Source organism: Eleutherodactylus coqui, chromosome 4 (assembly GCF_035609145.1).
Source record: "Eleutherodactylus coqui strain aEleCoq1 chromosome 4, aEleCoq1.hap1, whole genome shotgun sequence".
NCBI lineage: Eukaryota > Metazoa > Chordata > Amphibia > Anura > Eleutherodactylidae > Eleutherodactylus > Eleutherodactylus coqui.
The window spans coordinates 277,889,244-277,901,285 of NC_089840.1; the positions used below are offsets into that span (position 1 = coordinate 277,889,244).

The window sequence follows — 12,042 nt, forward strand, 5'->3', positions numbered from 1 at the left end:
CTAAACTGCTTGTGCCCCTACAAAACATAGGGGGGTGTTGACCTTTTTTCATAACTCTCTTTATCAGACCCACAACTTCTCGCTCAGATCACGCAACAACTCACAGACTATTTCAAAACTTACACCAGCCCTGATTCTTCCCCTCTTCCCCTGTATGAACTTGGCTAGCTCATAAAGCTTATATAAGGGGACATCAGATTAAAAAAGCTTCCAAAAGAAAACGAGAAAATGCTTAGGCCAGGGGTGTCAAACTCATTTTGACCGAGGGCCATATCAGGCTTATGGTGACCTTCAAAGGGCCGATTGTAAGGCCGCCTGCAGACGACTGGGTCGGATCCTGCTGTGAGAATTCTCGCAGCGGGACCCGACCCCCTGCAGGAACCAGCGCGGTACTTACCTGCTCCCGCGGCTCCGGCTCTGTGATGTGCCGGCTGCCCCGCACAGTAATAGAGCATGCCGCGATTTGTTTTCCGTGCGAGATTTCGCGCAGACGAATCACAGCCGTCTGCATAGGATTGCGTTTTCAGCCCCCACCCAATATGACCCCCTCCCCAGTAATAAGCAGCCCCTCCCCCCCAGTAATAAGCAGCCCCCACCCCTCAGTAATAAGCAGCCCCCTCAAGTAATAAGCAGCACCCCCCCAACCCATATACTCTTCCTTCCTATCAGCGTCGCTCCCACTCTGCTTGCCCTGAGCCCGGATGCACACTGACGTCAGTGTGAGCGCCCGGCACGCTTCCTCCCCAAGTCCTCTCCTGCGGAACTGATGAGCAGGGGACTCAGGGGAGGAGAATCCTGGCTGTACACTGACGTCAGTGTGCACCGGGATCAGTGGTAACAGCGCGATTACCAGCGGAGAGCTGTGGCACCCCAGCTGGTAATCGCTGCAGTGGTGAGCGGCGTCGGCACGCCGCGGGCCACATGACACGAGGCAGCGAGCCCGCGGGCCTTGTGTTTGACACATATGGGGTAGAGGATAGGAAAGGCCATGATACCTTGTCAAAAGCCTTTTTCGTATACAGCCTAAGCAGGAGCATCTGAGGGGCATTTTGGCATTTAGCCTCAATGGTGGCTGCAATGGCGGTTCGGATGTTTTTAGTGAATTGTCTTTGGGTTGGGAAGCCAATATTGGTCAGGAGTATATTTTGGAGGTGATTGGCCGGAAGTTTTGCTAAAAATTTATAATCACAATTTAGTAATGAAATTGGGCGATATCATTGTACTAATGTAGGGTCTTAGTTAGGCTTCGGTATGAGGACAGTTCTAGAGTCAAGGATTATGTCTACCTGAATATTATGGTCATAAATGTCTTGTTAATGTAGGTATTAAAGGGGTTGTCCACCGCCCAAACTGATTTTTATCCCCATTAATGCCCTGTAGAGTAGAAGCATCACACACTACAGCTTTACACATAAAGCGATATTTTGCTCACCTTTTTATTCCTTTTCTTCCCCTTATAAAGCTAGCCTGAAGGATTTTTCAAAGATGGCGCTGCTGGGTAGTTCCCATGATGCACTGCTGCCTCTCTCTCCCCAGCTTGCGTGCTCCCGATGACACCGGTCACATGACTGGAGGACCGGCGTCATAATGGAGACGCACACTTCATTGCTTTGAATGGAGCCAGCAGCCGGCCGGCTCCATTCGAAGCAATGAGAGGCAGGGAGAGCAGTGCGATCTCCTGCTACTGCTGTGACAGCTGTAGCAGTAGATTCCTTCATCTCCCCGGAATGTCCAGTCTTCACTGGACACTGTCACATCATTGTCACATCATTGTCCCAGTGTCCAGTAATGAGGGGACATGCTGGGGAGATGAAGGAATCTCCTGCTACAGCTGTCACGGCAGTAGCAGGAGATCATGATCTCTAGCAGTACTTTCACTTTCTATTGAAAGTGAAAGCACCAAACATGCCTCCCCCCCCCCCCCACACACACACACACGCCCCCCCCCTCACAGTGCCCCCTCCACACTGCCCCACACACAGTCCCCCCCTCCACAGTGTCCCCCTCGAGTGTCCCCCTCAAGTGTCCCCCTTGAGTGCCCCCCCACAGTCTCCCCCTTCACAGTGTCCACACACAATGCACCCCCAAAGTGCCCACACACAGTGCACCCCTCCACAATGCCATCTCTTCAGCAGTGTCCATTGTTGAGGTGGAGTTCTCCAACCACCCTGACTAGACATAGCGGCGATGATGTCTCCAGAGGGAAGCTTTTGCTTAAAGGGGTTTCTGAGTGTAGTCCTTAGTTAAGACATGTCAATATAATAAGCACATGGCTTTGGTTTTTGAGATGGATTACTGGGGCATCCCCACTTACCCGACCCCTACAGAAACCACAGTGAAAATATGTCCAAGCTGATTGGCAGTATGGTGTCTCTGAAAAAAAATCAGATCCCTCCACACATAGAGAAACATAGGAAACTGGTGGCATAAAAATCCTACCTGGTCCATCCAGTCGACCCTTATATTATTTCTCATTTAGGATAGATATCTGCTTAATTGATTTATTGTTGATTTTCCTACCACGGCTGCTGGAAGTTTGCTCCAAGCATCTACTACTCTTTCAGTAGAATACTATTTTCTGACATTGCTTCTGATTTCTCCCATCTAATCTCAGATTGTCCCCCTTGTTCTAGAGTGTAGCCTCCTTCCTCCTGAACCTTGTTTATACATTGGATACATCTTAGGGAAGAAGGATCTAGATGAGGATGTGATGTTGGCTTTCCAGGCTGAAACTGTACCTGAGTGAGCAGTAGACCCCATACTTGGTATTTTGACAAAATGAAGAAGTAGTTGGTTTGGCTAGTGAAGGGATTGGCTCAAAAGTGGGCAGATCCAGATAGCATGACATCAAAGTTTTATGGGACATTTTGGTTGCTGTGATTGAGGCATTAAGGGAATGTTTATCCATTTTGCTAAAGTCAATGAGGAGATCAGACTTTTGTTGAAAAGTAAAGACCAATGAAAAAAAGATCTGTGAAGTCAGGATGGGGTGGAGGTGGGGCTCTTTTGTAGTTTTGTTCAGTGTCTGCTGGTTTTTCATTTGAGCATCCTGTTATCCGTGGTCACAATTGATTCATTTTTTAGGAGAAAAAGTGCACCGTTGGTGTGTCGGGATGAGCCAAAAAGTGCTGAAAGCCACTTGGAGAGTGGTGAAATATGCAGATGACATCACTGTCTTTGTGGCCCCAAGATCTCACAAAACTCCTCAGCATCAAATGGCCAGAAGAATTGCCAGGCAGATCACCTACCAGGTCCCATCAGCTGCCCCTATGTGCTTTATTTCAGTCCATTAACCCCATTAAAAACAATAAAAAGGTTCCTTTTTGTTACCTATTTATGCAAAAAACCAAACTCCTCACAGGATTTAGGTCCAGAAGTCTGGCCAGGGTCTTCCAGTTTACTCAACAGGGTTCCTGATACATTCAGTGAGGCTCCCTATACACATGCTGTCACAGCTCTGACTGAAAGAGCTTTTTGACACAAATATAGTGTAGTCATTGATATATAAAAATGTACATACTGCTTCAGGGTTAAAAAAAAAAATCTGTTGCTTTCTATGTTGTTCACAATGTGTTAAACATTTTGTCACCTTTATCGTATGGGTTGTGATGATTGCGGTGACACCATTTATATATCTGAGAGGAACACTTTTATGAATTACAATTTTTACGGAAAAATGGTTTTACATATATTTTTTAATGTGCAGTTTTTAAAAATATATTTAATAGGGATTTTCCAGGAAAATACCATTAATGGATACCATCCTCACAATAGGCCATCTGGGGTCTACTACTCCAGATGCCAGACAATCAGCAAATCAGGTGCCCGCTGTCAGGGGTCGTACCGCAAGTACTTGACTCAGACACCTGAATAGTGGCCAAAACTTGTAACTGCAAGTGCTGCTCCAATTGATTTTAACGAGAGCTGCACCTGCAGTTAAAAGCGATATCCACTACACATATTGGAGTAGCAGCTTCAACTCTGACCCCATGTATTGCGGCAATGACATTGGGCGCTTTATTAGCTGGAATCCCAAGCAGCAGACTCCAGCCGATCAACTATTGATGATGGGGCCGGCTCAAGGTTTGTTTAAGCCCTTGAGTAATAGAGTCTCCATGTGTCGTTATACAGTGTGTCATGACACGTGTGGCAGCAAATCTGCAACGCTGCATGCATTCACCATATAATGGTAAATAACAGTTATATACAGGTGCTTTCCAGACCATATAAATGATTATAGTACCATTATATCCAGTGATAAGAAGTGTTGTCTTCTTTGACTGGAGTCGTTCAGATTCCCTTTTCTTCTGTATCCGACCCAGACTACAATGACAACTTCTCCCAGCAAGAATGTGTCTCTGAAGAATTTGACGCACAGACATCTTTGGCTCCTTGCTTTTCCAACACCCTCCCTACATTATCTACACCTTTTTGCAATCCCCCCTTACATAGTACCCAAGATAGTAATAATGCAACCTGTGATACTCCACACAGTATTACTGTTCCCATTTTTGTGCCCCACAGTATTACTGTTCCTATTTTGTAGGCTCCACCCAGTAAGTGCTGAGTGTAGCAACACTCACACAGTAAAAGTGCCCCCACTTCGCAATAATGCCTCCTTTATGTCCCCATTCAGTAATAATACCCCCTTTTGTGGGGCATGACTTGGCAAGCAGGGAGACCGGACATGGATGGAAGAGCTCCGCCATCCATTCTGCAGAATCCTTTGCATCCTGCTTCTGCAGGGTTCTATACAGCCAGTTCTGTCCCTGCACTGCTCTCTCCTGACCTGAAGGATCAGTTTAAGACCTTTTTAGTGAAGAAGCCAGGCCGAGGCCTGGACATCCTGAGGCTAGATTTCTGGGTGCCTGAACCTGGAGGAATTCCCGGTAGGAGCCCTCCAGTTTACCGGGCTGGGACAGACCTGGGAGACTCTGAATTGCAACGGCTGTGGATGAGCTACTCTGGAAGCAGCAACCAGGTGAGAGGTGGCAAGATCTGGGAGCTCTGGCTGCTACTGGGAGTCCCACCATCATCCAGCCCTATCCTGGCCGCTGATGTGCCCGGGAGTAGCGGCGCTGTACTCCGCTGCACAGGGGAATTAAGAAGAAATCTGCAGCAGCTGGCACATTGCCAAGAGAGTGGGCAGCGAAAAGAGAGGCTCCCTGAGATTAAAGAGGGCCACGGGGCTGAGATATAGAAGCCACTTGAGCCAAGCAGTGAGTGCAGCAGAAGGGGAGAATTTGTGGCATAGCTGAGAGGGAGAATACGATAGCAGAGGCATCAGCCTAGAACAGCCCCTGGAGGGTTGGGGCTCTGCACAGGGGGAACACCCAGCCAGAGATCAGTGTAGTTCTTTTCTCCAGTGAACGCCATATGGTGGGATAGTGGTGGTCTGAAGGATATTACACAGTCTTTACGGGCCCCCCTTCTGGGTTGTTATTGAACTCTAATGGCTATATCTGCATATTATTTTCTCATGCTACTGTATCCTACGATACAAGCTCCCATTATCATCTACTAAATGCCTTAAACTTTGCCCACCCCCCTATATATGTATGATACATGGGTAGCTTAGGGAAGAAATCCTGAAGTCTAGCTAGACCACGCCTTGGTTGGACCTTTTCACTTACCAAGTACCAGAGCCAAGGGGAGGGCCACTAGGGACTCCAAAACTACAATACGGGCTACACTCCCAGAATTGTTTGCAACCCAATCAAAAGCTGAATCAAACACAGTGCCAGGCCCAGCCACATCTGAATCTTTATCTCCTCCACAACAAAATTCAGAACAATCATCCCCTGCTCTCATTACCCCTCCATTAGCTTTGCTTATACATCTGTTTTTAAGGAAACAGGTAATGGTCAAACCATAGAAAATACCCCAGCGCTCCAGGATATGAATACAGCAAGAAAAAACAGTAGGAAGGATTTACTTCACAGGGGTGTCTCCTGCCGAGACCACCCCTGATCCAGAAAGGCAGTTTAATCCCTTATAGGGATTACAGTGTCCAGATGGAATCCAGCATAGAATCCAATGATGCAGCAGAAAGATTGTATCCTCTATTATTAGCAACAGCAACGTGTTTCAGTCCCTTGGGGGCCTTTTTCAAGCATACAAAACAAACTTACAAAGAGATTATATATAGCATGAGAACTTACAGATCCCTACTTCCTGGTCTCGCGGCATAGAGGCATCATTTGATGACGCAGTCTACTCGTCGCGTGTCCCATGACCCGCAGCGTAGTCAGTGGAACGCAAACGAGCGTTCCAATGTAACGGAGTAACAGTATTCCTTCAGCATTTCATCCAACACTAAAAATAAATACATATAAATCATTTGCAGCATTTGAAGTATTTTGAAAACTCCATTAACCTGAAAGACGAGGAGGGGAGGAAAGAAAGGGTGTGTGTGTGTGGGGGGGGGGGGGGGGGGGGTGAGAAGCCGGGACATGTATGACACAGTCTGTTAAATGGTCCAATGAAGACTTTCAATGTACATTTATAAAAACATTAAAAACAAACATTTCATTAATACCACTGAACATATGAAATGAATATATATATATATATATATATATATATATATATATATATATATATATATATTGTGGGGAGATAGCTCGGTAGCGTGCAGGTTTCTTGATATTCAGAGACGGAACACCAGCGGATGCAGTCCAAAAGCAGGCGTGCCCTGTGTTTATTTTTATAACAGCAACATAAAAGTCCAACCTTAACTTCTGGCAAACAAATAATAGTCTATAATCCAGCTATTAGGCAAACAGACAATAGTCCAGAATCCAGCTATCAGGCCGTCCCGGCCTGATCAGGTCGCACTTAACCGGTGCGGTGCACAGCAGGGCTTCTGTCTCTAGCCGGTCACACAGGCTGCCCGGGTCCAGCAGCCATCTTAGCCCCCCTGTGTCCATGCACCTGCTATTTATGTGCACACTGGCTCAGCCTCAGCACCTGGGCTGACTGAGCTCGTCCACACCCTGGAGTGGAGGAGGTGGGATGGACAGCCCCACTACCAACCTGCCATCCATTCCAAAAAAAACAGGCCCAGATATCTTTAAAGAACAGATCTCCAGCAACTGCTTGCTGGAGACCACATTACGCTCCTGGTTTCTTATGTCTCTGAGAGCGAGACATGACCCTCCTCCAGTCCCCTTATGTATAGTACCAGTACCTAGGGGCGACGTAGCAACCGTCCACCACTACACCCCTCAGTACCTCACAATATATATATAGTAAAATCTTCATCAATGTTCAAATGTCAAATGACCAGATGTTAGGGATTTAATGTGGATCTGCTCTGTCACCAATGGATGGAACAGACCGGCAGGGCAGGCAGCCGACTCTGGAAACCTGGATGGCATGGCCTGCTTCCATTCCTATTCTGGAAGCAGAAGATAGAAAGTCCCTGCCTATCAACAGCAGAGAATTCACCCTGACAAGGGAAGCCTTGCGTGTAAACCTAGGCACTGATTAACCCTGTCAAGACTGGTCTCCAGGAAGTTGGATAACACCACACCGTTTCCAGAACCAAGGAGTGAGCAAGTTCAGGACCTAGCTGAAAGTACTGAGCAAACGGAAGACCAAGCACCAACTGCAGACACAGGAACAACAGGAGCAGCTGCGACATGTGTATACATGAGTGGACTCATACAATAACACTGCAGCAGGGGTTGTCAGGTCTGAGGCCTCTATATAGTCGAAGAGATGACAAAGAATCTGTAGCTGGGTGGAAGAAGCAGAACCAAAAGGCAATTACAGATTCCGAGAACGACGGCCACGTCTGCCAGACCTAACACCAGAATTACTACTTGCTAAAAGGGGTTATGGTAAATTATTATTTCATCAGAACTTTTGATAAAGGGGGAAGAAATAATAAATAAGGGGAGCAGTTTCTTGGAGTTACAACTGTAGACAACTCTACTTGCGTCCTCCAATCTTTCCGCTCAGGGAGCACCATCCATCCATTCTTGTTGATCATTTCTCCTGGTGTTTCCATGAGAACATAACTCCCATCTTGTAATAGATCAGGTTTGACACGGGAGGCTAGTCTTAAAATTCATTCTCCTCCTGGTGGAACTTCTACATGTCTCTCACCTACATGGTATACTACATGCCTGTAACTAGAGGACCGGATCTGCTCCAACCCAACGGACAGAGAGGAACATTTGTACCATCTTAAAAGAACATTTATAAATCAGGGCTACCATCCCACCTCAATTGATGACCAAATCACCAGAGCCACCAGGATATCCAGAAATCAACTACTCCAATACAAGGAGAAGGAAAGAAACAATCGTGTGCCTCTAGTAGTGACCTACAATCCGCAACTAGAGATACTAAGGAAAACCGCAAGAAAACTCCACCATACCCTGCACAAGGATGACCGTCTGAAAACCATATTCCCGGACCCTCCGCTTCTGTGTTACAGGCAACCTCCTAACTTGAGGAACTTTATAATCAGGAGTGCATTACCCTCTGACACACAAAAAGGAACTTATCCCTGTAATGTAAGGAGCTGTAAGACCTGCTCACATATACTGACTGTGGACAGGATACGGATCCCCAACACACAGCAGGACTATAAGATCCCAGGGACATTTACGTGTTCCTCGTCCAATGTTGTGTACCTGATCATGTGCAGTAAATGTACTGTTGGGGGTCTTTATGTTGGGGAGACAGGACAGAAACTGAAAGCCAGGATGAGATCTCATCGCCATACAATTGAACACAGAAAAAGAGAATTACCTGTGGCCGAACACTTCTCTAACCATGGACATGACATAGGAGATATGAGAGTTTTGATATTGAAGGGTGGTTTCAAGTCACAAAACCACAGAAGAATTTGGGAATATAAATTGATAACAACCTTTGACACGCTGAATACTGGGTTAAATTATTCCCCAGGATTTATGCGTGAATGGGAAGTGTGAGATATTTATTGCACAGATAAGACCCCCATCAACAGTAATTCAGGGACCATAAACTTTCACTCCCTTATCAGTGCTTAGCTAAAAATGTTTGTGTATCTCTTGTAGAAAGTCAAGCCTGATGACCTTCCCCCCTCCAACAGTAATTTAGGGACCATAAAACTTTCACTCCGCTATCAGTGCCTAGACAAAAAAGTTTGTTTGCTGTTGCAGAATTCCTTTTAACTGCGAACCAATCACATCCATATCTGTGCCTTGTCATAAGTATGTATGTTATAAGTGTGTATAAATATGCATGCCTCTTCAGATCCAATCCATTAGCCTGAAGAAGTACCCCTGCGTTGTTACGAAAGCTCGCTATTATTACATCATGTATTTTTGTTAGCCATTAAAAGGTATCATATCTACAAGACTACGTCGTTTCTCTTACTGAGAACAATCACATAGAGGACAAAGTGTTACACAGCTCTCTAATGTCAGCGGGTATACTCTCCTGCTCCACAGGGGTGCTCCACACCCTTCCAAGGAACTTCTGGAAAGCACAGTAGACTTTAGAACAATTAAATAATAATAATAATCTTTATTTGTATAGCGCCAACTTATTCCGCAGCATTCAGGCATGGATAAATGCAAAACAATACAACAATTACAATGCGAGAATACATTGGGTTAGACCCAAATGGGTTGAGGGTGGTACAGGAGGTGCAGGAGTTGGGGAACACAGGCAATAGGAAATTACATGTACAGATCATTTATTAGAAAGCAAACAGGGTGGGGCACCACAGGGAGGGGCGAGGGACTAGGTCAGGAGATTTGGTATGCTTCCCTGAAAAGGTGCGTTTTTAAGGCACGTCTGAAATTTCGTGCATCTGGAATTGTCCGGATGCCTTGGGGTAGAGCATTCCAGAGGATGGGTGCTGCTCTGGTGAAGTCCTGTAGGCGAGCATGTGAGGTTCGTATCACAGGGGTGTTTAGTCTGAGTGTGTTAGCCAATCGGAGTGAGCGGGCTGGGTGGTGTACTGACAGTAGGGAGGCGATGTATGGTGGTGCAGCGCCATGCAGAGCTTTGTGAGTGAGGTTGAGGAGTTTAAATTTAGTTCTGCAGTGGATGGGCAGCCAATGCAGCGACTGGCATAATGCAGAGGCATCTGAGTAACAGCTGGATAGAAAAATGAGTCTAGCTGCTGCATTTATTATGGATTGGAGTGGAGCGAGCCTAGTGCGGGGGAGGCCGATGAGTAGAGAGTTGCAGTAGTCAAGCCGGGATGGATGAGGGCAACCACGAGTGTCTTTAGCGTGTCCGTGGTTAGAAACGGACGTATTTTAGCAATATTTCTGAGATGAATGTGGCATGTTTGGGACAGAGATTGGATATGGGGGGCAAAGGAGAGGTCAGAGTCCAGTGTGAACCCAAGGCATCGGGCATGCTGTCTGTGGGTTATGATGGTGCCAGACACTGGAATGGAGATGTTGAGGGGAGGTTGGTTAGAAGGTGGAAAGACAAGGAGGTCAGTTTTAGAGAGGTTTAGTTTGAGAAAAAGGGAGGACATCGTGTTAGAGACAGCGGACAGACAGTCGGTGATATTTTGGAGGAATGGTCCAGAGATCTCACGAGAAGAGGTGTATAGTTTGGTGCCATCAGCGTAGAGATGGTATTGGAGGCCATATATGTGGATGGTTTGTCCAATTGGGGCAGTATAGATAGAGAAGAGAAGGGGACCAAGGACCGAGCCCTGGGGTACCCCAACAGCGAGAGGAAGTGGAGCAGAGATAGAACCAGCAAAGGAAACACTGAAAGAGCCATCAGAGGTAGGAGGAGAAGCAGGAGAGAGCAGTGTCCTTTAGACCAATGGAGTGGAGCATAGTGAGAAGGAGGTCATGGTCGACAGTCTCAAATGCAGCAGACAGGTCAAGGATTAGTAGGGAGTAATCACCTCTCGACTTTGCCGTTATCACGTCATTTGTTACTTTTGTAAGGGCAGTTTCGGTCGAGTGTAGAGAGCGGAAACCAGACTGGAGGGGGCGAGGAGCGAGTTATCAGAGAGAAAGCGAGTAAGGCAGGAGTAGTACCAAGTATCACCGCGGTTAGCAGAGTCCTCAGGGCAAACCAGAGCTCTCATTTTCATAGGATATACACTGTGATCCTCCAGATCTGGTACGGTTATGATCACTGGTAAGCTTCTATCCACAGGACATGACACTGAGTTCAAACCCCACAATTTCATTAGCCCGGTAGACAGAAGAAGAATGCTCCGTAAATACTTCTGGTAGAAAGAACGATAAATAATGGTAACATGCGACCCTGTGTCAAACAGAGCGGGGGTGGGGGAGGGGTACGGTGTCCATTTCCAGTGATTTTAACAAGAGACCTAGAGCTGACAACATTGTCCCTGGGCTTTGGCCGACTTGTTCTTTTCTTAAATATTCGGTTCCGTACAGAAAATACACTACTATGCATTGCTTTGTCCCCATCCTCCTGACCGTTTCCACCGTGAGACAGGACAGAGAGCTTTAGGTTGTTTTGGTTCTGAAGGCCCATTTTGATCACTTTTATTTGAACTAGCAGGAGAGTCTTCCTTGCGAAAACCTGTCACTGGTTTGGGCGCACAAAACTGAATATCAGCCTCGTGCTTCTTCACCAACCTTATTAACTCATGCAAAAAACGTTGAAAACTGGAGGCAGAGGAGGATGAGGTAGGGATCCTCTCACTAACCGATCAGTCCTCACAGCATCCACAGCTGAATGAGGCACGAGACGTGATAGAAGAACCTGGAACCGATTAATGATAATGGACATTCTCCCTTCTTTCTGATGAGTCCTCCTAATATCAGCAACCAGCTGTTCAAGATCACCATATGGCTCCGAATGGTCAGACAATACTTGTATGTAGTAGTCCTTTGCACTTACTCCTTCGGGAGCGTCTCTGTACAAGCGAATTAACTCTGCAGCCGGAGTCTGCAGGCTCTCACTAATCCGCCGTCTCTTACCCTCCTCAGTGCAGGACCATTCTCTCAAGCACCACCGTGCGCTTTCTTTCCAGATCTCAAAGCTTTCTTCTCCTCGTGGTACCAGTACCAGGGCATACTCTTAGCTTCT

The 12,042-nt window shown here is 46.6% G+C and overlaps 1 protein-coding gene across 1 annotated transcript in view; it reads left to right on the top strand.

Annotated features, from left to right (window-relative positions):
- Positions 1-12,042, top strand: part of LOC136626720 (zinc finger protein Xfin-like) — an 89,628-nt gene that overhangs the window by 59,127 nt on the left and 18,459 nt on the right. The window contains 3 exon segments of the mRNA XM_066601727.1: positions 2,615-2,742; positions 4,547-4,635; positions 4,746-4,981. Coding sequence (XP_066457824.1) covers positions 2,615-2,742; positions 4,547-4,635; positions 4,746-4,981 — 453 coding nt within the window.